This window comes from Erythrolamprus reginae, unplaced genomic scaffold (genome assembly GCF_031021105.1).
Source record: "Erythrolamprus reginae isolate rEryReg1 unplaced genomic scaffold, rEryReg1.hap1 H_3, whole genome shotgun sequence".
NCBI lineage: Eukaryota > Metazoa > Chordata > Lepidosauria > Squamata > Dipsadidae > Erythrolamprus > Erythrolamprus reginae.
The window spans coordinates 916,976-944,396 of NW_027248484.1; the positions used below are offsets into that span (position 1 = coordinate 916,976).

At 40.6% G+C, this 27,421-nt stretch overlaps 1 protein-coding gene across 6 annotated transcripts in view; it reads right to left on the bottom strand.

Moving 5' to 3' along the window:
• Window positions 1-27,421, bottom strand: part of LOC139155553 (SUN domain-containing protein 1-like) — a 60,259-nt gene that overhangs the window by 15,106 nt on the left and 17,732 nt on the right. For 2 of the 6 annotated variants that reach the window (XR_011557088.1, XR_011557087.1), the window contains exons 2-13: window positions 21,568-21,759; window positions 20,405-20,595; window positions 19,582-19,608; window positions 19,299-19,493; window positions 17,657-17,779; window positions 14,509-14,592; window positions 13,203-13,313; window positions 10,128-10,226; window positions 6,636-6,729; window positions 4,919-4,977; window positions 3,563-3,708; window positions 1,294-1,530 (exon numbers count right to left, since the gene is read on the bottom strand). Coding sequence is in view for 1 of the 6 variants with exons in the window: in XM_070730737.1 (XP_070586838.1) it covers window positions 1,294-1,530; window positions 3,563-3,708; window positions 4,919-4,977; window positions 6,636-6,729; window positions 10,128-10,226; window positions 13,203-13,313; window positions 14,509-14,592; window positions 17,657-17,779; window positions 19,299-19,493; window positions 19,582-19,608; window positions 20,405-20,595; window positions 21,568-21,759; window positions 24,509-24,585 (1,635 nt within the window). In the remaining 5 variants the exon portion in view is untranslated. Of the gene's footprint in view, window positions 1-1,293; window positions 1,531-3,562; window positions 3,709-4,918; window positions 4,978-6,635; window positions 6,730-10,127; window positions 10,227-13,202; window positions 13,314-14,508; window positions 14,593-17,656; window positions 17,780-19,298; window positions 19,494-19,581; window positions 19,609-20,404; window positions 20,596-21,567; window positions 21,760-24,508; window positions 24,670-27,421 lie in introns of those variants that run through there. The other 4 variants (XM_070730737.1, XR_011557086.1, XR_011557089.1 and 1 more) reach the window with 4 other exon arrangements.

The window sequence follows — 27,421 nt, forward strand, 5'->3', positions numbered from 1 at the left end:
TGATATTTCCTGACATTTCCCTGTAACTTGAGATCTAGTTAAGGCACGGTCGTAGATTACATCATACCAAACGGCTCAGCCATGGAGAAATATCAGTAGCCAAGGAAGCAAGTTATTTCCACAGTTATGCTCATTTTTGCTTGACTCTGCCAGGCAGCACGATCTGGTTTTTTTTTTTTACATGATTTTCCCCTGACTTTAAAACATTTTAACACAGTTGTTTTCCCCCCGATTCCCGTTTTTTTCACGAATTCTCTGATAATTCCCGAACAACCGATTTCCCTGATAATTCCCTGATTTCCCTGTTTTCCAGGTTTGCTGAACACCCTGTAAGCGTACCAACAAAATGGCTATCTTTAAACTTTTTTCACCTTGAACCTCTATAAATAGAAAGACAACGATCCTTTTAGGTCAAAGGAACAAAATGACATCATTCCAAAAATTCACATGTGAAAAGTACTTTAGTTGATTAGGATCTATGTTGAATCTGGCAAATTTATAGATTTATATGTTTCACCTGGTCGAATAATTGAGTTGAATGAGGGCAAACAATTATAATTTACTCAACAATTACTTTACAGTGCCAAAATGAATGATTAGATAATAATAATAATAATAATAATAATAATAATAATAATAATTTATTAGATTTGTATGCCGCCCCTCTCCGAAGATTCGGGGCGGCTCACAACGATAAAAACAATATTATAAGGGCACAAATCTAATATTAAAAAACTAAAAACCCTATCATAATTAAAAACCAAACAGCGCATACATACCAAACATAAATTATAATAAGCCTGGGGGAAAGATGTCTCAAATCCTCCATGCCTGGCGGTATAGGTGGGTCTTAAGTAGTTTACGGAAGACAAGGGGGGTGGGAGCAGTTCTAATCTCCAGGGGGAGTTGATTCCAGAGGGCCGGGGCTGCCACAGAGAAGGCTCTTCCCCTGGGGCCCGCCAAAGGACATTGTTTAGTCGATGGGACCCAGAGAAGGCCAACTCTGTGGGACCTCATCGGCCGCTGGGATTTGTGCGGTAGCAGGTGGTTCCGGAGGTACTTTGGTCCAATGGCATGTAGGTTCTTAGCTCATGCAAGTTTTAATTTCTTGCTTAAAACTTTTGCCCTAGAAAAAACATCTTCCTCCAGTATGCACACTATTTTGTAAGTTTATAGTATTTTCATAAAAATCGGTGCACAGAATTATTATTATTATTATTATTATCATTATTACTACTATTATCATCATCATTAATTAAATTTGTATGCCGCCCTTCTCCAGACCAGTCGTACCTCAGAGTGCGTTGTTCCATCCGATTTGGCCTCCGTAAGATGCTGGCTCATAATGTTTTTGACGAGCATCAACATTTCACTTCGGTCATTCCTTTGGGCGACTTGTTCCTGAAAGCTTTGGACCAGGAGTAGCATTTTATTGTATTCTTCATCCTGGTGACGCCACCTCTCAGATAACTGGGCCATTTGTTTCTCCAGCTCACTTACACGATCTGCATCAAAGAACTTCAAAGTCACCTAGATCGGTGGGGTTTTTAAAAAAAATAATGACAAAAGGCTTATTTATTTTCACTGCCTCCGGCCATAAATAAACTCACATTAATAAAATCACCAGAAATGAAAGCAGAAGTTTCCAAACTTGGCAACTTTAAAACTTGTGGACTTCAACTCCCAGAATTCTCCAGCCAACTATGCAATTGTATGTATGTTTGGTTTTTATATATTAAGGGGTTTTAAATCTGCTTTTAGTATTGGATTTTATTGTACATTGTTTATGATTGTTGTTAGCCGCCCCGAGTTTTCGGAAAGGGGCGGCATATAAATCCAATAAAACTCAAACTCAATGCAATTGCAATTAAGCTATGCTGGCTGGAGAATTCCAGGAGTTGAAGTCTACAAGTCTTAAAGTTAGAATAGAATAGAATAGAATAGAATTTTTATTGGCCAAGTGTCATTGGACACACAAGGAATTTCTCTTGGTGCATATGCTCTCAGCGTACACAAAATAAAATATACATTTGTCAAGAATCATGTGGTACAACACTTAATGATTGTCATAGGGGTTAAATAATCAATGAAGAAGCAATATTAATAAAAATCTTAGGATATAAGCAACAAGTTACAGTCATACAGTCAACGTGGGAAGAAATGGGTGATAGGAATGATGAGAAAAACTAGTAGAATAGAAGTGCAGATTTAGTAGAAAGTCTGACAGTGTTGAGGGAATTATTTGTTTAGTAGAGTGATGGCATTCGGGGAAAAACTGTTCTTGTGTCTAGTTTTCTTGGTGTGCAGTGCTCTGTAGCGACGTTTTGAGGGTAGGAGTTGAAACAGTTTGTGTCCAGGATGTGAGGGGTCAGTAAATATTTTCCCCGCCCTCTTTTTGACAAGTTGCCAAGTTTGAGGAGCCCTGAATTAAAGTATCACTTGAATGAAGCATTAAAATGAAACCAAAATGGATTAAAAGCAGCAAAACAACCAAATTTACTTTAGACAAAGTTTGCTGATATAAAACCAGATTCCTCCACCACCTAAAAACAGACAATGATAGTTTTCTTGAAGATAATTCCAGATTTTGGAAATCCCATTGTGGGGAAAAATGAATCCAAACCTTTTCTGGCCAAAATCTATGGCACAATTCTGGCCTCTTAAAGCTTATTTGGGTATTTATTTACCTACACCATGTTTATATCACCCCATCCGCCAGCACTGAGCAGTTAACAGCAGAGCCTTAAAAATAGCCCTCCATAAATGGAAACACAATCGCCTTGAACCGAAGTAAAATATCCTTGTCCCTGTTTGAAGTTATGATAAAGCCCTTCATGGCACCGGACCAGAATATCTCCGGGACTGCCTTCTGCCACACGAATCCCAGCGACCAGTTAGGTCCCACAGAGTTGGCCTTCTCCGGGTCCCGTCAACTAAACAATGTCGTTTGGCGGGACCCAGGGGAAAGAGCCTTCTCTGTGGCGGCCCCGACCTTTTGGAACGAACTCTCCCCAGATATCAGAGTTGCCCCCACCCTCCTAGCCTTTCGTAAGCTCCTTAAAACCCACCTCTGTCGTCAGGCATGGGGGAATTGAGACTTTCCCTCCCCCTAGGCTTATAAAAAATTATGCATGGTATGCTAGTATGTATGATTGGTTTCTAAATTGGGGTTTTAAATTAACTTAAATATTAGATTTGTTTACATTGTGTTATTATTGCTGTGAGCCGCCCCGAGTCTGCGGAGAGGAGCGGCATACAAATCTGATAAATAAATGAATAAATAAATAAATAATAAATGATGGGCTCAAAAAAACCCTCTAGCAAGGCTGCAGTTTTTCCCTAAACTTTTTAAGACAGTGATGGTGAACCGTTTTTTGCTCAGGTGACAAAAGAATGTTTGCACACGCAATAGAACATGCGTGTGTGCTCACACCCACAATGCAATGCCCTTCCCAATGTACATGTGTTCACACACACACACACACACCTTGCATGTGCCATAGGTTTGCCCTCGTGGTCTTAAGACATTAAGAAATTGGACGTCAGGGTTGGCCAAGCTTACCTCTGGAAACTGACCAGCGGGCCCTGGAGGAGGTTCAGGTGCAACTCTTCTTACAGAGTCTTCCCGCCTGGTCACTCTGACTAAGCTTGTCCATTTCAAAGCTGGCAACAATGAAAGGAAATTTTCGGAACCCCAGCACCATAAACCTGAATGCGGTGAAGAGGAAACATTCATGAATTTATTTATTTTTATGTATTTGTTTGTTTGGTCAAGTACACATTGGTGGTATAGAAAGATATAATAATATTCATATACATGATACTAATAAAAAAGAAACATTAGGACAGGGGACGGAAGGCACGCTGGTGCACTTATGCACGCCCCTTACTGACCTCTTAGGAATCGGGAGAGGTCAACAGTGGAGAGTCTCAGGGTAAAGTTTTAGGGATTAGGAGATGATACTACAGAGTCTGGTAGTGAGTTCCGGGCATCAACTACTTGGTTACTAAAGTCGTATATCCTGCAGTCGAGTTTAGAGCGGTTTACATTAAGTTTGTATCTGTTGTGCTGTGCTCGTGTGTTGTTGTGGTTGAAGCTGAAGAGGCCATTGACAGGAAGGACATTGTAGCAGATGATTTTATGAGCTATGCTTAGATCGTGTTTAAGGCGACGTAGTTCTAAGCTTTTTAAAGCTAGGATTGTAAATCTAGTTGCGTAGGTCCAAAGATGGGTTACAAGAAGGGTGGAAGGTCTGAAGCATAAAACGTATCAGGAAACACTTAATGAACTCAATCTGTATAATCTGGAGGACAGAAGGAAAAGGGGGGACATGATCGAAACATTTAAATATATTAAAGGGTTAAATAAGGTCCAGGAGGGAAGTGTTTTTAATAGGAAAGTGAACACAAGAACAAGGGGACACAATCTGAAATTAGTTGGGGGAAAGATCAAAAGCAACGTGAGAAAATATTATTTCACTGAAAGAGTAGTAGATCCTTGGAACAAACTTCCAGCAGACATGGTTGGTAAATCCACAGTAACTGAATTTAAACATGCCTGGGATAAACATATATCCATTGTAAGATAAAATATAGGAAATAGTATAAGGGCAGACTAGATGGACCATTTTTCTGCCGTCAGTCTTCTATGTTTCTATGTAGGGTATTCTGTTGTGAGTGGAGGAGTGGAGGGCTCTTCTGGTAAAGTATCTCTGGATATTTTCTAGAGTGTTTATGTCCGAAATGCGGTGTGGGTTCCAGACAGATGAGCTGTATTCAAGGATTGTTTGGGTAAACTCAGTCGAAGACTACCTATATTGCAAGAGTTGTGGGAGGCTGATGGAACACAGCACTAGACGGAGATTATCCTCACAGGTAAGATGAACGAGAGTCTTTTTCTCAATACCTGTTTACTCACCAAGCAGTAAAAGTAGGGGGAGTAAGAACAGCAGCAACCTGAACATCTTTGGAAGACATCTGGAAAGCAAAAGGCAAGGGCTGCACTGTAAAATTGTCCATCACTGACATTATTATTATTATTATTATTATTATTATTATTATTATTATTTAGATTTGTATGCCGCCCCTCTCCGTAGACTCGGGGCGGCTTACAGCAATGATAAAAACAATATATAATGGCAAATCTAATAGTTAGAATCTAAAATAACAATACATTTAAAAAGTCTAAAAAACAAGAAACCTGAATATATATATATATATTTCAAATTCAGCTTAAACATGTGACATATATATATATATATATATATATATATGTATGTCACATGTTTTTTTTTTTTGCTGAATTTGAAAATTAAGGGAGACTAGGATAGATCTATTTCGGCCTTATTTTGGCCTCATCAGCTAGCCATACCCACTGGGACTTGAACCTGCAACCTTTGCCTTGTAAGGCAGAGAATTATCCTCTAGGCTACAGTATCCAATCCCTTCAGCATATATATATGTTTTCGTAGATTTTCACGGGTATATGTATGTAGATTGTTCTGAATTCGGGTTTTGCCCCATGTAATATTTTGAGTGTCTATGCGACGTTTCGGTGAAATCACATTCACATTTGATTGGTTGGTGGAATCACATTTAGTTGAAGGATTGACATGGTGATGATTATGATATGTTATGATAGAGATAGAAAAACACCCCCTCAGCATGAACAAACGAGATGACATGTCCCGCCTACCAGAGATTTGGAAACCAGCCTTAAACAAAAAAAACATATCATAATCATCACCATGTCAATCCTTCAACTAAATGTGATTCCACCAACCAATCAAATCATTAAAACATAGCCACCGAATCGACTTGCTACGTTCAAACCAAATCTCCACCCCCACCACTATATTTAAGGAACAAAGGGCAGTTGCAAACAAACTACATTTACAGCAGCACGAAGCTTATAACTTCAGCCTGATGATGGTGAATATGATTTCACCGAAACGTCGCATAGACACTCAAAATATTACACGGGGCAAAACCCGAACTCAGAACAATCTACATACAAACATACATACATACATACATACATACATACATACATACATACATACATATTAGTCTCCCTTAATTTTAAAATTCCAGCTAAAAAACATTTGACACCTACAGAATATAGTTGTCGGCTATAAATAAATTAACTGCCTTGAAATGGTCCTGGGTTGGGCTTAGAGGCAAAAAGGAGCTGTGACGTTCCTTCAATATACCAGGGTGATACGACATAAAAAAACAAAAACAAAAAAACATATAGCCCCTCCCTGGTACAGAGCTGGAAGGGATCTGATCTGATAGCTCAACTGCTAATTCTCTGCCTTACAAGGCAGAGTCCACCGGATCGAATCCCAGTAAGGAATTAATTGCCTTAACATTTTATGCATAGTGGCTTAATAAATAACAACAAAGTCAGTGGCCCTTCTCAAAACTATATGAAATTTAAATGGTTTTAATTCAATTTAAATCACATTTAAGTTTTGCAGCAAACAGCCCACCCCTCAAAAACCCACTAAAGCAAGTTCTGACCACGACTAGCTGCAGTTTACGATTAGGAGCACCTTTGCACAGTTTGCAATGAACTACTTTTTTAAAAATCCAGCGCATGAGACCCAATGCCATACGAAATGCTTACAGACCTTGTAAGGAGAAAAACATTCAGCAGAGAAATTAGGGTCGCGAGCTGATACCATCCGGTGCCTAGCCACCAGAAGGCCCGGGCGGCCGCCTTCCCTAAATTAGAGGAGAAAGCCAAGATGAGTGAGAGAGCGGTCAAGGGTCATTCAGAGCGGTTGTTTTTCAAATTTTTTGGGGATCCTCGGGGAAACTTTTCTTGATCAGCCCCAACGCGGCCCAGGAGGAGCCACTGGGCGCCGCGGCAGAATCCGGGCATCCATAAACGGCGGTGAAGATGGAAAAAATGGTAAGGCAGGTGTGAAGACATCACCGTGGGAACGATGCCTGGATGTTCTTGGGTTCTAAAATTGGACTCAGGCATGTAAGTCACAGGCTTCGCATTGTGATGTCATGGCTCTTCCATCATTCCCTTACCTGCTTGTTTTTAATTTAATTTATCCCCCGCCTTTATTTTTACAAATAACTCAAGGCGGCGAATAGGAAGATGGGACTAGAACTCAAGAGTCTCCTGGCGAAGGGCTCAAAGTCACCCAGCCACCTTTCATGCCGAAAGTGGGACTCGAAGTCGCCATTTCCTTGTGATTGGCCCAAGATCACTCAGCTGGTTTTCATAGGTGAGGTGGAACTAGGTTTCTAGTTCTGGTGGCTTAACAGCTAGATCAGGGGTCCCCAAGCTTGGCCACTTGAAGACTTGTGGACTTCAACTCCCAGAATTCTGGGTGGAGAATTCTGGGAGTTGAAACATAGAAACATAGAAGACTGACGGCAGAAAAAGACCTCGTGGTCCATCTAGTCTGCCCTATTTCCTGTATTTTATCTTAGGATGGATATATATTTATCCCAGGCATGTTTAAATTCAGTTACTGTGGATTTACCAGCCACGTCTGCTGGAAGTTTGTTCCAAGGATCTACTATTTCAGTGAAATAATATTTCCTCACGTTGCTTTTGATCTTTCCCCCAACTAACTTCAGATTGTGTCCCCTTGTTCTTGTGTTCACTTTCCTATTAAAAACACTTCCCTCCTGAACCTTATTTCACCCTTTAACATATTTAAATGTTTCGATCATGTCCCCCCCTTTTCCTTCTGTCCTCCAGACTATACAGATTGAGTTCATTAAGTCTTTCCTGATATGTTTTATGCTTAAGACCTTCCACCATTCTTGTAGCCCGTCTTTGGACCCGTTCAATTTTGTCAATATCTTTTTGTAGGTGAGGTCTCCAGAACTGTGAAGAAGATTTGTGAATCTTCTCCAGAAGATTTGTGAAGCCCACAAATCTTCAAGTGGCCATGTTTGAGGACCTCTGCGCTAGATTAAAATGGCTAAGCAAAGACCCCAGATGTGTTAAGGGCACACAGATACCAGCTGGTTCTACTAGGTCTCACTGCCGTCCAGGTTCAACCAGGAGTTTCTTTGGAACATGACCAACTCATTCTGCAGGCTCATGGCCTACGATGGTTGGACAGTTGGCCCACCAGGTTTGATCTTTTCACCCAAGCTTCCCAAGTTTGAAAACAACCGGCTCGGGTGGAGAAGAAAAGAGAGAGGAGGGTTAAAGAAAGATTATTATACGACAGGAGTTTCCAAAGGGAAGGAACATTTTTTGTAAGTGACGATATACGTGCAACTGTAAGGAAAAAACACACAAACACACACCAATTCATAACACGTTTATGTTGATTTCTTGCATTAGCAGACTCAAAACACGCTCGACATAGACATAAGAGTCATGCAGCACGGGATTCGGTTTTAAACATTTAATTTAGTCGTTTTAAATTAATAGCGCAGGGTGTTGCCTTTGCAGGAGGGGCTGCCCAGCGGAAGGCCATGCTGGAGGACGAAGTCAGTTCGCGGAAGCTTTTGCAGAATTATACAGCCGCTCTCCAAATCGTGGGCAGCCAGCACCTGCTCTCATTTTGGGAAGGCGGGAAGCACACAGGTTGTTATGCGACACACACGATCCGTTGTTAATTAGGACGAAGACAAAGGCATCCCCATTTTTTCAGGGGTCAAGCAAGGAAGGACAGAAAAGCAAACCCTGCCACCGCCCAGGCCGCTTGAAACAAGATGCATTTCCTTACACGCTAATGCGTAACGGAGAGAAATGGGAAAACTGCAGCGGCCACCGTGTAGTTTGCGTATCGCAGGTTTAAGTCCTCGAATTATGGCCAGTTTCCATTGCTAAGCAAGCTGGAGGTGAAGTGGGCCTGATTTTATGAGCTGCCCCCCCCCTCCAGGGTGAAGCATATCACTGCAGTTGTTAAATGAACCATGTGGTTGTTAAACAAATCCACCTTCTCCCATTGGCTTAACTTTTTAGAAGCCATCTCTCTCTCTCTCTCTGCAATCACATTCCAGAACAGTGCAACTATCATAAATACAGTGATACCTCGTCTTACAAACCCCTTGTCATACAAACTTTTCGAGATACAAACCCGGGGTTTAAGATTTTCTGCCTCTCCTTACAAACTATTTTCACCTTACAAACCCACCGCCGCCACTGGGATGCCCCGCCTCCGGACTTCCATTGCCAGCGAAGCACCCATTTTTGTGTTGCTGGGATTCCCCTGAGGCTCCCCTCCATGGGAAACCCCACCTCTGGACTTCTGTGTTTTTGCGATGCTGCAAGGGAATCCTAGTAGCGCAAAAACGGGCGCTTCGCTGGCAACGGAAGTCCGGAGGTGGGGTTTCCCAGCGAGGGGAGCCTCAGTGAAATCACAACATCGCAAAAACACAGAGGTCTGGAGGTGGGGTTTCGAGGACTTCAGTGTTTTTGCGATGCTGCGATTTCACTGATGCTCCCTTCGCTGGGAAACCCCACCTCCGAACTTCCGTTGCCAGAGAAGCGCTCGTTTTTGCGATGCTGGGATTCCCCTACTGGGATTCCCCTGCAGCATTGCAAAAACACAGAAGTCCAGAGGTGGGGTTTCCTATGGAGGTGAATCTCAGGAGAATCCCAGCAGCGCAAAAACGGGGACTTCGGCTGGCAAAAGGGGTGAATTTTGGGCTTGCACACATTAATCGTTTTTCCATTGATTCCTGTGGGAAACATTGTTTCATCTTACAAACTTTTCACCTTAAGAACCTCGTCCTGGAACCAATTAAGTTTGTAAGACGAGGTATCACTGTATATGCTAGTTCCCAAGCAATAGCAATAGCACTTAGACCAGCGGTTCTCAACCTAACTAATGCTACGACCCTTTAATACAGTTCCTCATGTTGTGGTGACCCCCAACCATAAGTCGAGCGCCAATTGTCCCAACAGAGCTTTAAGCTGATTGTCCACATATGAAATGCACTGTTTGCACTGGCGGAGAGGGGCGGCATACAAATCTAATAAATTATTACTATTATTATTATTATTGAAGCTGTGTCAAAGCCGCCGACTCAACTTCACCAGCGGTTATCGCAAGGTGCAGGAATCGAAAAGTTAGGCTGATTTTCATGCGAAAAGCTTGCGTGCGCATCCACCCACACACGCACACAGGAATAACCTGGGGTCACAACAGCCAGCCAAAGGAGAGACAAAATCTTCCGGGTCACAAGCCATCCTGCTGTTCTCGTTCTTTGAAACACACGGAGGAAGAAGTAACCTGGTACGACACAGATGGGGGTGTGAAGGTAGGCAACAGAAAGGGGATTTCGGTCAAAGCCATCCCTCTGGGCTTCTACACGGCCAATTAAATCCCGATTTTTTTTATAAAAACAAACAAACCAGCATCTGGCTAGCGGAAAATGAGAGCTAACATTATTATCTGCCAATTTGACAGAGTCATTCTCTTGCTTGAATGAAGTTATGCCTTCTGTCTCTTAAAAAATACAAGACAGGTTTTGAGGGACCAAAAAAAGTTCTTGTTCCAAAATTCTAAACTTTTCTCAAAGGTGAGAAGCCCCATCGCCCCGCTACCCATTTCCCTAGAATCTAATACTTAAATGTAAGGATTCAACTATAAACACTTCTTAAAGTCTCATTTAAAGTAATAAGTTGATTTAAAGTGTTTTTAATGTATTCTTTTTTCTGTATTGAAATTTTACTTCTAGAATAAGTGGGGAAGATACAACCCCATTTCTATGTTAAATGTATGTTTGTCAGTTTTGTCTATTTTATGAAAATTAATAAAATATATTGGAAAAAAACCCCAAACACTTCTTAAAGTCTGTACCAAGGTAGGTGGCGGCACCCATCGATTTTGCTTGATTTATTAACAACAACAGAAGAAAAATAACTTAACGTCGGACTTTAATTTCCATCTAGGAAAACCCAGGGATAGAAGATCACCAGCAGATCCCAAGTATATTATTTTATCTGATTAGAAAGTAATATTTCTAGCTCAAAGTGTTTAACTGTGTAAACTGTGTTTAACTGTGGGGAAATTATCTGCAAATTATCAAGCTCATGACAAGACATGTCATTGTCTTGTTTCACTGCACTAGATCAAGTTGTATTTCACTAAAAGCGAAATTCCTTTGTCCTTCCTCTATGCTTTTTGACTACGATTCCCTTAAGCATTACTTTATTTCTAATCCTCTAATGCATTATTTTATTCTTAATCCTCCGGGGAACCAGACTGTTTGGCTTTCTTAAGGGTTGTGCAACATACTGTATGTAGAATTAGAATGGCCTTGCCTCAACAATAAGGTTTTGTGTGTTTGTCTCTGTGTGTGTGTGTGTGTGTGTGTTTGTGTGACGATCTAAATCTACAGCAGGCATCTTCTGGGGAATGGCACAATTCTCAACAGAAGCTTCGATGTAATCTATGCAAGGAAAAACTTTAAGTTTAGCAATTGCAGAGGTTCGGATGAGGGTGAAAATCCAAATCCTTCTGACTACAAACTTTTATTAAAAGGTACAAGCTTTTGTGAGTAGTGGTGGACATCATCAGGTGCATGAAGTGTTGTGGTGACGTATCTAGGGCTCTGTCTATGAAGAATCTCAAACAGCCAAGTTAAAGCACTATAGCTTTGATTTTAAGATTATAAGATTATTTTTTTTAATTTATTCATTTGTCCAATACACAATACATATGGAAGAGAATAGACATGAAGTAATATATATATAAAGATAATATGTAAAAATAGAGGAGAAGATATATGAAAGGAAGAAAATATATATGATATATGAGATAAAGGAAAGACAATTGGACAGGGGACGAAAGGCACACTAGTGCACTTATGTACGCCCCTTACTGACCTCTTAGGAACCTGGAGAGGTCAATCGTGGAGAGTCTAAGGGAGAAATGTTGGGGGTTAGGGGTTGACACTATGGAGTCCGGTAATGAGTTCCACGCTTTGACAACTCGATTGTTAAAGTCATATTTTTTACAGTCAAGTTTGGAGCGGTTAATATTAAGTTTGAATCTGTTGCGTGCTCTTGTGTTGTTGCGGTGGAAGATGAAGTAGTCATTGACCGGTAGGACGTTGCAGCATATGATCTTGTGGGCAATACTTAGATCATGTTTTAGGCGCCGTAGTTCTAAGATTTTTAGACCCAGGATTGTTCGTCTATTTTCGTAGGGTATTCTGTTTCACGTGGAAGAGTGAAGGGCTCTTCTGGTGAAATATCTTTGGACGTTTTCAAGGGTGTTGATGTCCGAGATGTGGTATGTTAAAGATGTTAAAGATACTGTTTTTATCAACAGTTTAAGGAATATTAATAATGAATTTAATTAGAGGATAATGGAGTTTATCTGGATGACAAAATTAGAAGGAACGGAATAAGGGTGTGTGATGGAAACTGAAATTAAATTGATGGGATTTAAAAACGTATAACTTGATTAAATAATATTTACTAACTCGAGACTATTTTATTGTAACAAAATAGAAGGTATATTGCTTTTTGTGTGTTCTGGTGTGGAGGAAAAAATTATCTTGGAGAAGTGCAACTGTTCTTCATATGTTTTAGCCCAGGGGTAGGCAAACTTGGCTCTTCTGTGACTTGTGGGCTTCAACTCCCAGAATTCCTGAGCCAATCATGCTAGCTCAGGAATTCTGGGAGTTGAAGCCCACATGTCATAGAAGAGCCAACTTTGTCTACCCCTGTTTTAGCCTCCAGTCCCCTAATCCAGTGTTTCCCAACCTTGGCAGCTTGAAGATATCTGGACTCCAACTCCCAGAATTCCTGAGCCAATCATGCTAGCTCAGGAATTCTGGGAGTTGAAGTCCACATGTCATAGAAGAGCCAACTTTGTCTATCCCTGTTCTAGCCTCCAGTACCCTAATCCAGTGTTTCCCAACCTTGGCAACTTGAAGATATCTGGACTCCAACTCCCAGAATTCCCCAGCCAGCATCCGCTGGCTGGGGAATTCTGGGAGTTGAAGTCCAAATATCTTCAAGTTGCCAAGGTTGAGAAGCATTGCCCTAATAATCCTGGTTGCTCTTCTCTTTCTAGAGTCTCACCATCTTTTTTATAATGGAGTGACCAAAACTGGAGGAACCATTCTAGGTGTGGGGCATTTGGCTATCGTAGATTTTTTGGGGGGAGGGGGGACTCTCCCCCCACAATATTTATGAGGCCCAAGAGGCAAAAAAAGGAAAGAAAATGATTAAAAACCAAGCGGTACATATGAACCTGGGTAAGAAAAGACGTGCCCCATGCTTCTCGCTATCCTTTTGGACCGTGAGGATTGCAAGTGGGCTGTTGCGTATGTTTCAAGGTATTTCTTCCCCTTACAGTCATCACCTGCAGGTTTTCAAGAAGAATGAATACACAGGACATTGATCAATTAACTGCGCCGTGCAACATAGCCAGACCAATTTTCAGTACAGAAAACAATTGCGGTAAGCTGGGCGGGACAATAAATGTCACTGATAAATCAATCACATTTATTTATCAATTGACAAGACAATCGATAACCCCTTCCCAACCCGCCAATGCAAAACAGGCTAAAGTGTTCAATTTGAGTCGCTCGTCCAAGTTTGGATTAGTTGTTGTTGTTGTTGTTCCAGGTTTGAAAGAGCTGTGTTGCATTAAAACCTTGGTTTTTTTCATCTCAAAGTGGAGATTAGAAACGTTGAAGGTCCGAATCTTCAGGAAGTCCTGCACCCAAGTGGGGATTTATAAAGCCCTTCATGGCATCGGACCAGAATATCTCCGGGACCGTCTTCTGCTGCACGAATCCCAGCAACTGATTAGGTCCCACAGAGTGGGCCTTCTCCGGGTCCCGTCGACTAAACAATGTCGTTTGGTGGGTCCTAGGGGAAGAGCCTTCTCTGTGGCGGCCCGACTCTCTGGAACCAGCTCCCCCCGGAGATTAGAACTGCCCCCACCCTCGTTACCTTCCGTAAATTCCTTAAAACCCACCTTTGCCGCCAGGCATGGGGGAATTGAGATATCTCCCCCGGGCCTATACAATTTATGCATGGTATGTTTGTATGTATGTCTGATTAACAATGGATTTTTTAAAATGTCTTTAAATTATTAGATTTGTTATGAATTGTTCTATTGCTGTTGTGAGCCGCCCCGAGTCTACGGAGAGGGGCGGCATACAAATCTAATCAATCAATCAATCATCAATGGAGCGAAGGACAAAAAAGCAGGAGTCCAAGATTTTTCTGACCCCTGTAGGCATATCACAAATTCTGCTTCCGGGTCACTGACAACTTCCATGTTTAGGCTGGCAATCTTGGCTTTAGGTGCCCTTTAAAACCAAATCTCACAGACGGCTGCATGTCTATTAAAAAAAAACAAGAACCCTGTTTTTTTGAGACAATCCAAGCAAATAATGGAAGCTCCCTGAAAATTATAACATGCTGCGGAATCAACAACCGGCGTGCAAAGTTTTTCCGGCTTCCACAAGACCAATGGAACAGGGATGCAACATCGGGCATTGTAACCAGGGCTTAGTTCTTAAACAATGTAAGCAGGCTGTACTTACACATGGATTCTCCGTTCATACCCAAGTGGCTTTCATCCCTGAGAAATTCTTTTACATTCATGCTTCCACAGTAGTTAGAGTGAGCTGCAAGAGAGAGTGAGAGAAAGAGAGAGAGAGAGAGGGAGAGAGAGAGAGAATTTGAGTCTACATTGTATTGTGTGCTAGTGAAAAAAAAAAGAGAGAAAAAGAATAGCCTTGAGATGAATGCAGCATGTTTTTAAAAAGTTTTTCTTTTAACGTTCAGAAGCAAAGAACAAAACAGCAGGGAAAGCAACATTAGCCATCAAAGCAGGGGTGGGTTCTCCTCCGTATGGACCGGTTCGCCCAAACCACTAGTGACCCGCTGGTGACGTCACCATGATGTCACCGAACCGAATCAGTCGGTGCCAATCTATGGGTACCGCCATCTTTTTAAAAAATATTTTTGGGAAACTTTATTATTATTATTATTTCTTCTGCATATGTATAGAAGCTAAGTTTCCGGCTCTGTGCATGCAGTCACTATTTTGTTTTCAGCAGGTTTTTTTTTTTTTTAAAATGGAGTTTTTTTGGTACTGCGCACGCCGCGCGGCCAAAGGAGGAAACGAACCAGCAGCGTAGTAAGTTGGAACCCACCCCTGCACCAAAGCGATTTGCCATCCAATACCTGAGTGAGGAATGGGTTAAATTAGGTCTCACCTGGTCAGAAGTAAGCAACCTAATACTCTATTAGGTCATTACTGAAACAAAGAACAGAGGGAATTTGTCCCCCCACCCAAAATAGTTTCCTAGAACTAAGTAAAGCAGGAGAAAAAAGTGAAAGAAATTTGAACATTCATCATGGTATAAATAGAGCTTGTGTTTGATACTGTTATTGGAATTCTTTCAGAAAAGCTCCATGGTTTTGGTATAATAAATCTACTTGTTCGAGCCTTCGTATTGGAAATATATTTTGTTTTCTCAGCCAACAGAGTTCTGACAATAAAAATGGGACAGCCAAATCCTTTTATTGGAAATGGGGGGAAAGTCCTATTAGATGTGTATATTTATACATCTAGATTATACTAGTATACGAATCCCAGCGACCGGTTAGGTTCCACATAGTTGGCCTTCTCTGGGTCCCGTCGACTAAACAATGTCGTTTGGCGAGACCCAGGAGAAGAGCCTTCTCTGTGGCGGCCCCGACCCTCTGGAACCAGCTCCCCCCGGAGATTAGAACTGCCCCCACCCTCCTTGCCTTTCGTAAAGTTCTTAAGACCCATCTCTGCTGTCAGGCATGGGGGAACTGAGACATCTCCCCCGGGCCTATAAAGTTTATACATGGTATGTTTGTGTGTATGCTTGGTTTAAATAATGGGTTTTTTAGTGTTTTTTAAATTATTAGATTTGTTCCTACATTGTCTTTGTTATTGTGTTGAGCCGCTCCGAGTGTACGGAGAGGGGCGGCATACAAATCTAATTAATAATAATAATAATTATTATTATTATTATTATAATTATAATAATAATAAACAGCTGCTGGTTGCATCAGGGAAGGGCTTATGGGAAAGCTGGATGGAGGGGCCCTTTTTTAAAAAGTTGCTTTTCCCTCCAGAGAGACAAGTCTGTTTTATATAGGCCGCCTTCATATTTTTAAAAAGTGTATTATAATAGGCTCTTAGTTCCTGCAGACAATTGTTACTGAAAAAGGAATTAAATCCATCTTGAAGGAAACAGGTGATTACGAGCAAGGCAAAATGAGACTTATCTAGCATTTGGCCCAATCAAACAGAATATATAAAGTGACCATGCTATTTCTTCTGATATTCTTCACTTACAAGCAAAACAACCCCAACAAAAAAACCAAAACTAATTTCAAAATTTTCATGGACATTAAGAACATAATACTTGGGATAAAATATAGCAGACAAGCAGTAACAGGTCAGGAATGGCTAAAATAAACATATATATTATAACCACCCAGTGCAAAACACCAAAGAAAGAAAGTCCAGGATTTAAAGAGGAAGAGAACATAGTTAAAGAATTAAGTGACCAAGTTCATTAAGTTAAAGAATTATGTGACCAAGATCCTTAAGTTAAAGAATTAAGTGACCAAGTTCCTTAAGTTAAAGAATTAAGTGACCAAGTTCTTTAAGTTAAAGAATTAAGTGACCAAGTTCTTTAAGTTAAAGAATTAAGTGACCAAGTTCCTTGAGTTAAAGAATTAAGTGACCAAGTTCCTTAAGTTAAAGAATTAAGTGACCAAGTTCCTTAAGTTAAAGAATTAAGTGACCAAGTTCTTTAAGTTAAAGAATTAAGTGACCAAGTTCCTTGAGTTAAAGAATTAAGTGACCAAGTTCCTTAAGTTAAAGAATTAAGTGACCAAGTTCTTTAAGTTAAAGAATTAAATGACCAAGTTCTTTAAGTTAAAGAATTAAGTGACCAAGTTCCTTAAGTTAAAGAATTAAGTGACCAAGTTCTTTAAGTTAAAGAATTAAATGACCAAGTTCTTTAAGTTAAAGAATTATGTGACCAAGATCCTTAAGTTAAAGAATTAAGTGACCAAGTTCCTTGAGTTAAAGAATTAAGTGACCAAGTTCCTTAAGTTAAAGAATTAAGTGACCAAGTTCTTTAAGTTAAAGAATTAAGTGACCAAGTTCCTTGAATTAAAGAATTAAGTGACCAAGTTCCTTAAGTTAAAGAATTAAGTGACCAAGTTCTTTAAGTTAAAGAATTAAATGACCAAGTTCTTTAAGTTAAAGAATTAAGTGACCAAGTTCCTTGAGTTAAAGAATTAAGTGACCAAGTTCCTTAAATTAAAGAATTAAGTGACCAAGTTCCTTGAGTTAAAGAATTAAGTGACCAAGTTCCTTGAGTTAAAGAATTAAGTGACCAAGTTCCTTAAGTTAAAGAATTAACTGACCAAGTTCCTTAACCAACTTTTCGTTTCAAACCACACCATCCATCATGCCGCTGCAAAAAAAAGAAGTAGAAAAAAGGAGGATGCAACACCCGTGTGCTGAATATTGTTATTTCCCGAGAAAAAGCAGGCAAAGGAGTGCAAAAAAAGAAGCCAGCAGATACCCTGAAGTTGTAGGTGAATGTCGGAAGAGACACGACAGAACCCTTTCCTTGGAGGTGTGCAGGGCGGGTGCAGAGAGCTTAAGGAAAGCTTAAAACGGAAAAATACCTGTACAATCATAGCCCAGTTTCAGCAAGATCATCTGAAACAGATGTACTATGACAGATGCGAAAGATGTTGAGGCGTGCTTGGCTGCTCGCAGGACCTTACTGCTGTAGTAAAGGAGGCCCCCTATTGAAAAAGCATCGGGACATATGATTATTTTGCTCTGGTTTTCTAGGGGCTGAGACGGTGGGAGAGAGAAAGCAACAAGTGCAGGGTGTCAAAACTGACGCGCCAACTATGGTGAGTCTGCACTCTAGCAAGAAGCGATCCTGTTCTTTCAGAGTTCAATCACAGAAAATGAAGTGGGAAAGGAAGGGTAAACAAACAGCATGTTCAGGGTTTATTTGTAGCTCTTCTTTCCTTAGTGGTGCGTTGAAGTATAATTCTGGAACTGAGCAAAATTGGAAGCTTCCTCTGAAATCGAAAGACTTAGCAACGTGAGAAAATATTATTTGACTGAAAGAGGAGTAGATGCTTGGAACAAACTTCCAGCAGACGTGGTTGGTAATCCACAATAACTGAATTTAAACATGCCTGGGATGAACATACCGTATATCCATCCTAAGAAATAGTACAAGGGCAGACTAGACCACGAAACATAGAAGACTGATAGCAGAAAAAGACCTCCTGATCCATCTAGTCTGTCCTTATACTATTTTCTGTATTTTATTTTAGGATGGATTTATGTTTATCCCAGGCATGTTTAAATTCAGTTCCTGTGGATTTACCAACCACATCTGCTGAAAGTTTGTTCCAAGGATCTACTAATCTTTCAGTAAAATAATATTTTCTCACGTTGCTTTTGATCTTTCCCCCAACTAACTTCAGATTGTGCCCCCTTGTTCTTATGTTCACTTTCCTATTAAAAACACTTCCGTCCTGAACCTTATTTAACCCTTTAACATATTTAAATGTTTTGATCATATCCCCCCTTTTCCTTCTGTCCTACAGACTAGACAGATTGAGTCCATGAAGTCTTTCCTGATACGTTTTATGCTTAAGACATTCCACCATTAGCCGCCCCGAGTCTATGGGGAGGGGCGGCATACAAATCCAATAAATTATTATTATTATTAATTATTATTATTCTTGTAGCCCGTCTTTGGACCCGTTCAATTTTGTCAATATCTTTTTGTAGGTGAGGTCTCCAGAACTGAACACAGTATTATTCCAAATGGGGTCACACCAGCGCTCTATATAGTGGGATCACAATCTCCCTCGTCCTGCTTGTTATACCTCTAGCTACGCAGCCAAGCATCCTACTTGCTTTCCCTACTGCCTAACGAGGTCTTTTTCTGCCGTCAATCTTCTATGTTTCTAAGGGATATTCACTGGATTTATATTTTTGGCTTCGATCCCTAGAGTAAACTCTTGAGGTTGAACACAAGAACAAGGGGGCACAATCTAAGGTTAGTTGGGGGAAAGATCAGAAGCAACATGAGAAAATATTATTTGACTGAAAGAGTAGTAGATGCTTGGAACAAACCTCCAGCAGACGTGGTTGGTAATCCACAGTAACTGAATTTAAACATGCCTGGGATAAACATACAGTATATCCATCCTAAGAAATAGTACAAGGGCAGACTAGATGGACCACGAGGTCTTTTTCTGCCGTCAATCTTCTATGTTTCTAAGGGATACTCACTGGACTTGTATTTTTGGCTTCGATCCCTAGAGTAAACTCTTGAGGTTGGCAGGGAAGAGGACGAGTTGGCGGTAAGGGCTTCCTTCCGTTCGGACAGCATGCTGCAGTCGTTGCAGGTGTACCCGTTGCTGAGTTCGGCCTGCTTCTCCATTGCTGTAATATCGCCATTGCCCTGGACGGAAGTCGTATCCCCACCTGTGGGCAAAGAAAACCGTCTACGAAACCAAATCCTACTGGAGTGGCGAGAAAAGCCATCGAAGTGAAAACATACAAGCCGGATTACCTTTGAGTTCCCCATCGTCATCGAGACCTGAGAAGAGATAACTTGTTTTGAGTCCAAGGAAGTCAACAAGCTATAAAATTTTTGCTATTTCTAAAAACACAAATGAGAAGTACAGTAACCCCTCGCTACTTCGCGGTTCCTCTGTCGCAGATTCGCTGCTTCACGGGTTTTCAAAGGGGGCTTAAATCCATTAAAACCATTAAAAAAATTTAAATCCATTAAAAATCCATAAAATTCTTCTACAGTACGACTGTACCCTATTAAAGAAACCGGTAGGATATCTCATGTAGCTCCAGCCGAGAAACATTATAGAATGACTGTTTAATGAAGTTATCTGAAGTTAGTTGGGGGAAAGATCATGAGAAAATATTATTTTATTTTACTGAAAGAGTGGTAGATGCTTGGAACAAACTTCCAGCAGGCGCGGTTGGTAAATCCACAGTATAAACATAGATCCATCCTAAGATAAAATACAAAAAATAGTATAAGGGCAGACTAGATGGACCATGAGGTCTTTTTCTGCCGTCAGTCTTCTATGTTTCTAATGCAAAAGGTGGGTTTTTAAAGTCCAAATACTCGTTAGATACATTAAAAAATATCTTTCCCCTACACTTCACGGAAATTCATTTTTCAAAGGTGGTCTTGGAACGCATCCCCCCGTGAAAAACGAGGGATTACTGTAGAGGTGGGAGAATTTATTCTGGTTTTTTTTCACCTGATAATTCCCCGATATTTCCTGAACTGTTGATTTCCCTGATAATTCCTCGATTTCCCTGTTTTCCAGGTTTGCTGGACACTCTGTGTGTTAAGAGCCTGCACCTACCCCAGAAATGGTCAACAGCCGTCTGTTCCTTTATTGAAGACTCGTCCAGTAACGTTGACATATAAGACCCATCACTTGTGCGGCTGCTGAAACTACTGTGGCTAAAAGCAGCAGAGTCCGGCATTTTTCTCCGGTAAGTGGTTCTTACCGAACTGGACTGTTTCATCGTAGTTTTATGCTGTTTGATAATCCTTAACAGAAGAAGAAAAAGTAAGAGGCAAAGAGGCAAAACCCAACAGGGTTAAAATGCAGGAAAATACAGTGGTACTTCATGATACGAACCCCTCGTCTTACAAACAACCTGAGATACGAACCCGGAGTTCAAAATTTTTTTGCCTGTTCTTACGAACTTTTTCCTTCTTACGAACCCGCCGCCGCCGAAAAGCCCCGCCGCCCGGCTGTCGCTTTTTGAAACAGCCGGAGGGCTTCTCAGCGTCCTCCTGAACCCGAACGCCAAACCCAGACTTCCGGGTTTGGCGTTCGGGAGGCCGCTGAGAAGTCCCCCGGCTGTTTTAAAAGGTGACAGCCGGGCGGCGGGGCTTCTCGGCGGCCTCCCGAACACCGAACCCAGAGGTTCCTCTCTAGGAATCTCTTGGGAGGAAACAGGGCCTCCACCCTCCCTGTGGTTTCCCCAATCGCACACATTATTTGCTTTTACATTGATTCCTATGGGAAAAATTGCTTCTTCTTACAAACTTTTCTACTTAAGAACCTGGTCACTGGACGAATTAAGTTCGTAAGTAGAAGTACCACTGTGTCCTATTTTTGTATCTATCCTTTGCTGTGAGCCGCTCTGAGTCTGCGGAGAAGGATGGCATAGAAATCTGATAGATAGATAGATAGATAGATAGATAGATACCTAGATAGATAGATAGATAGATACCTAGATAGATAGATACCTAGATAGATAGATAGATAGATAGATACCTAGATAGATAGATAGATAGATACCTAGATAGATACCTAGATAGATAGATACCTAGATAGATAGATAGATACCTAGATAGATAGATACCTAGATAGATACCTAGATAGATACCTAGATAGATAGATAGATACCTAGATAGATAGATAGATAGATAGATAGATAGATAGATAGATAGATAGATAGATAGATAGATAGATACATTGATACATAGAAAGAATGGTCAATAAATGCTTACTGGGGTGACTGATCTGCAAACATCTTTTTCCCAGCATAGCTGCTGCCGCTGCTGAAAAGACCCTCGTCTTTCGCACTCCCATGTCCCGCTGCAGACAAACGTAAGCTGCGCCTTGACATTCTTGGTGAGTCAAAGACGGGGTCCAACTTGTGTGCGGTTTCGAACTCTAGGGCGGTCAGCGAGTAACTTGAACTGCAAGAAAACACAGAGACGTTTTGAGTTATCCGTTGCATAGGACTGCCATCTGCATCTCCACAGGACGGAGATACGTAGATATATATATTTGCTTGGTTCTTTCGTAGCCATGGTAGCTGATGCAGCTTTTCCTGTGTGTTAACTTCCTAAAACAGATCCTAGGCACATGCATTTATTTAAATGTATTTAATATTAGCTACTGCAACATCGGAGCTGTCTAAAATAACTGAAGAAACAAGAAGTGGCAAATGGTGATCACTATCCGAAGGAAATGTAATTTTGAAGTTTTTGTGATACATCTTTTCTGGAAGTTTATTCTGGCCATTCCGTGGTTTACTTTAAACCAGGGGTCCCCAAACTTGGCATCTTTAAGACTTGTGGATTTCAACTCTTAGAATTCTCCAGCCAGCTTTAAAGCATTATTATTATTATTATTATTATTATTATTATTATTATTATTATTATTATCGTTATTGTTATTATTAATTAAATTTGTATGCTGCCCCTCTCCGTAGACTCGGGGCGGCTCACAACAGTGATAAAAACAATACATGGTAACAAATCTAATAATTAAAATCTAAAATAACAGTTTTACATTACAAAAAAAAAGAAAAAGCATGGTCTTTTATCAAGCTATTATTTTGTTTGCATGGATTGGTGAACCACCCTGACTTACTGTTGTGAAAATAAATGAATAAATAAACCACAAGCAAGCAAACAAACAAACAAACAAAGCATATGTGATTCTTAGCTAGGATGTTAGGCATTGTATTGTTGCAATTATTATACTATTATAATAGTATCCGGAACCGCCTGCTACTGCACGAATCCCAGCGGCCAATAAGGTCCCACAGAGTTGGCCTTCTCCGGGTCCCGTCGACTAAACAATGTTGTCTGGCGGGCCCCAGGGGAAGAGCCTTCTCTGTGGCGGCCCCGGCCCTCTGGAATCAACTCCCCCCCGGAGATTAGAACTGCTCCCACCCTCCTTGTCTTCCGTAAACTACTTAAGACTCACCTATACCGCCAGGCATGGGGGATTTCAGACATCTTTCCCCCAGGCTTATTATAATTTATGTTTGGTATGTATGTATGTATGGTATGTTTGTGTGTGTGCCTGTTAGTATATTGGGGTTCTTTTAAACTTTTTCTTTTAAAATATTTAAACTATTTGGATTTGTTGTGATTTGTTTATGCCATGTTGTGAGCTGCCCCGAGTTCGCGGAGAGGGGCGGCATACAAATCTAAATAATAAATAAATAAATAATAAATAAATATGTGCTGTTTGGTTTTTAATTATGATAGGGTTTTTAGTTTTTTTTAATATTAGATTTGTGCCAGTATAATATTGTTTTTATCGTTGTTGTGAGCCGCCCCGAGTTTTCGGAGAGGGGCGGCATACAAATCTAATAAATTATTATTATCATTATTATTATTATTATTATTATTATTATTATTATTATTATTATTATTCAAATTGAGAGAGCATCCTTCTCATCCACATAGTGACCCTCTGGTGGCATACAGTTAAAAACTGAAAATCCATTAAAAAAAAGCTTCCAACGTATCTTTTTGGCAACCAAGCGAGAGGTTCTTAGGACCCTGAATTTAGTTTTCAGACGGTACATAAAGTGCCAATTGCAATTTTTTTTATTTTTAATGGTTGCAAATAGTTCCCAAATGGTACAGTTTTTAATCTGTAACTCCTTGATTTATGCAGCTGCTCTGCATGGACGGTTAATCGTCTTATTTTCCACTTGGTTTTATATAATGCCAAACTCTCTGGTTGTTCCTGCATGCCTTCCGCTTTGCATGTACAACCCAAACAATGTTATTTGGGTGTGGTTGTGAAATTCTTGATTTATAGTGACTAATAAAAGTCTGAGTCACTTTCTCAATCATCTCTTCTGCTCCCATGGAACCTGCCAAAAAAATGTACAGTGATACCTCGTCTTACAAACGCCTCGTCATACAAACTTTTCGAGATACAAACCCGGGGTTTAAGATTTTTTTGCCTCTTCTTACAAACTATTTTCACCTTACAAACCCACTGCCGCCGCTGGGATGCCCCGCGTCCAGACTTCTGTGTTTTTGTGATGCTGCAGGGGAATCCCAGCAGCGCAAAAACGGGTGCTTCACTGGCAACGGAAGTCCGGAGGTGGGGATTCCCAGCGAAAGGAGCCTCAGTGAAATCACAGCATCGCAAAAACACAGAAGTCCGGAGGTGGGGTTTCGTGTTTTTGCGATGCTGCGATTTCACTGAGGCTCCCTTCGCTGGGAAACCCCACCTCCAGACTTCCGTTGCCAGTGAAGCGCTCGTTTTTGCGATGCTGGGATTCCCCTGCAGCATTGCAAAAACACAGAAGTCCAGAGGTGGGGTTTCCCATGGAGGGGACCCTCAGGGAATCCCAGCAGCACAAAAACGGGTGCTTCGGCTGGCAAAAGGGGTGAATTTTGGGCTTGCACGCATTAATCGCTTTTCCATTGATTCCTATGGGAAACATTGTTTCGTCTTACAAACTTTTCACCTTACAAACCTCATCCCGGAACCAATTAAGTTCGTAAGACAAGGTATCACTGTACATGAAAACAACCCTCCCCCCCAACTGCTTTTCTTCAAGTCTATGGAAGGCCCGCAGAAGGTGTTTTGGGACCGACTTTGGGAGTTTCATGCCCGGGTTTGAAATGCAACCACAGAAGCCACAAGACACAGAACAACACAAGGATCTTTACAGTCCGACTTTCTCACCTGAGGGCATAAGTATAGCCAGTGTTCTCTGGCAGGCACTGGGGAGGGTTATACATGTGAAGCCGTGAATAATCCATGGTGGCTATTTCAAATCATGCTGCAAAAAGGGTGAAAACCCAACACTGTAACAGTGCAAAAGAGACAAAGAGAAGAGAGAAAAAGCTTGATTCCTCTAGCCTTGTTTGTGGAATCGACGGGTGTTTGGAGAAAGTGAAAGGAGAGAAAAAAATTCACGCATACACATGACACTATCTGAAAGAGCAGGCCTGTTTTATGACTGCCAATGTTAGATATCCCTTATCAACACTCACATGAACCTCAACATCCTTCCTTTTCTTTCTTGTTTCTCCCTCTCCCTCCCTCCCTGTCTTTTTCTTCCTTCCTTCCTTTTCTTTCTTTCTTTCTCTCTTTCCTTTCCTTTCTTTCTTTCTCTTTTCTTCCCTTCCCTTCTTTCTTTCTCTCTTTTCTTTCCTTTCTTTCCATTCTTTCTTTCTCTCTTTTCTTTCCTTTCTTTCCCTTTTCTTTCTCTCTTTTCTTTCCTTTCTTTCCCTTCTTTCTTTCTCTCTTTTCTTTCCTTTCTTTCCCTTCTTTCTTTCTCTCTTTTCTTTCCTTTCTTTCCCTTTTCTTTCTTTTTTCTTTCTTTCTCTCTTTTTCCCCTCTTTTCTTTCTTTCTTTCCCTTCTTTCTTTGTTTCTTTCCTTCTTTCTTTCTTTTCTTCCCTTTCTTTCCCTTCTTTCTTTCTTTCTTTCTCTCTTTTCTTTCCTTTCTCTCCTTTCTTTCTTTCTTTCTTTTCTTTCCTTTCTTTCCCTTCTTTTTTTCTTTCTTTCCTTCTTTCTTTCTTTTCTTTCCTTTCTTTCCCTTCTTTCTTTCTTCCTTTCTTTCCCTTTTCTTTCTTTCTTTCTCTCTTTTCTTTCCTTTCTTTTCCTTCTTTCTTTCTTTCCTTCTTTCTTTCTTTTTGTTCCTTTCTTTCCCTTCTTTCTTTCTTTCTCTCTTTTCTTTCCTTTCTTTTCCTTCCTTCTTTCTTTCCTTCCTTTCTTTCCCTTCTTTCTTTCTTTCTTTCTCTCTTTCCCTTCTTTCTTTCTTTCCCTTTTCTTTCTTTCTTTCTCTCTTTTCTTTCCTTTCTTTCCCTTCTTTCTTTCTCTCTTTTCTTTCCTTTCTTTCCATTCTTTCCTTCTTTCTCTCTTTTCTTTCCTTTCTTTCTCTCTTTTCTTTCCTTTCTTTCTTTCTCTCTTTTCTTTCCTTTCTTTCCCTTCTTTCTTTTTCTTTCTTTCCTTCCTTCTTTCATTTCTTTCCTTTTTCCTTTCTTTTTTCCTTCCTTCCTTCTTTCTTTCTCTCTCTCTTTCTTTTTTCCCTTTTGCTTCTTTCCCTACCTCTTCCACATTAATGATGTCATTTCCCTATCTATCCTATTACAGAATAATAAGGCCGTGCATGCTACAACCCTGGCTATATTTTGCAATGACTAGGCAGCGGTGCTCTGAAGTTGGGTAGAAGTAGATATTATTTTCTAATTTATCCAAGCATAACATTACTGAGATTTTATTGCCCCCACCCTCCATCAAGAACATCCAATCAGGTGAGTTGTGTCAAAAGAAAGGGATGCTGTTTTTTGAAAGGCCAAGTTGTTTTCTTTACAACTTTTGTTTAGCGCCCTAGGAAAAACAGACAAGGCATCGGCTCAGCTTTCAATTTTAAAGACACAGCCTCATTTTGCCCGAATGAGATTTTTTTTCTATTCGTCCTCTGGGAAAAACATAGAATATCTCACCAGAGAAAGACCAAAACATTGCCAAACATGTATAGATCACAAATCTGTATTTTAGAAAGTTGTTTCAGTTTAGGATTAAACTGTGTCCTCTTCGCCGACGATGTAAAACTCTTCAACACCACCGATAACACAACTACTCTCCAAAAAGACCTTGACGCTGTTTCTGAGTGGTCTTACACATGGCAACTCCAAATCTCAACTAGCAAATGCTCTGTCCTACACATTGGGAAGAAGAATCTGAACTCCAAATACGAACTGAATGATCAAATTATCACAGATAATCCCCACTCGGTTAAAGACCTTGGTATGCTAATAACAAGAGATTTAAGTGCCAAAGCCCACTGCAACAATATAGCCAAGAAGGCTTCAAGAGTTGTAAACCTATTCCTACGTAGCTTCTGCTCTGGGAATCTCACACTACTTACCAGGGCTTACAAAACTTTTGCCAGACCCATCCTCGAATACAGCTCATCTGTTTGGAACCCATATCGCATCTCAGACATTAACACCCTTGAAAATGTCCAAAGATACTTCATCAGAAGAGCCCTTCACTCCTCCACTCGAAATAGAATCCCCTATGAGACTAGACTTTCAATCCTGGGCCTAGAAAGTTTAGAACTAAGGTGCCTTAAACAAGATCTAAGTATTGCCCACAAGATCATATGCTGCAACGTCCTGCCTGTTGGCGACTACTTCAGCTTCAACCACAACAACACAAGAGCACACGACAGATTTAAACTTAATATTAAATGCTCCAAACTTGACTGTAAAAAATATGACTTCAGTAACCGAGTTGTCGAAGCGTGGAACTCATTACCTGACTCCATAGTGTCATCCCCAAACCCCCAAAACTTTACCCTTAGATTATCTACAGTTGACTTATCCAGATTCCTAAGAGGTCAGTAAGGGGCGAGTACAAGTGCACTAGAGTGCCTTCCGTCCGCTGTCCTATTGCTCTCCTATATCTCCTATACCTTTCTTCTATTCCTATATCTCTTCTTCTATTCTTTCATTGATATGTTCTATTACTTTATCTTCTTTTCTATTATTTCTTAGATATATGTTACTATGAGTGTCTCCTCTATAACCTTCATCATGTATTTTATTATGTGTATATAGATATATACCCACTAAAACCCTCCTTGT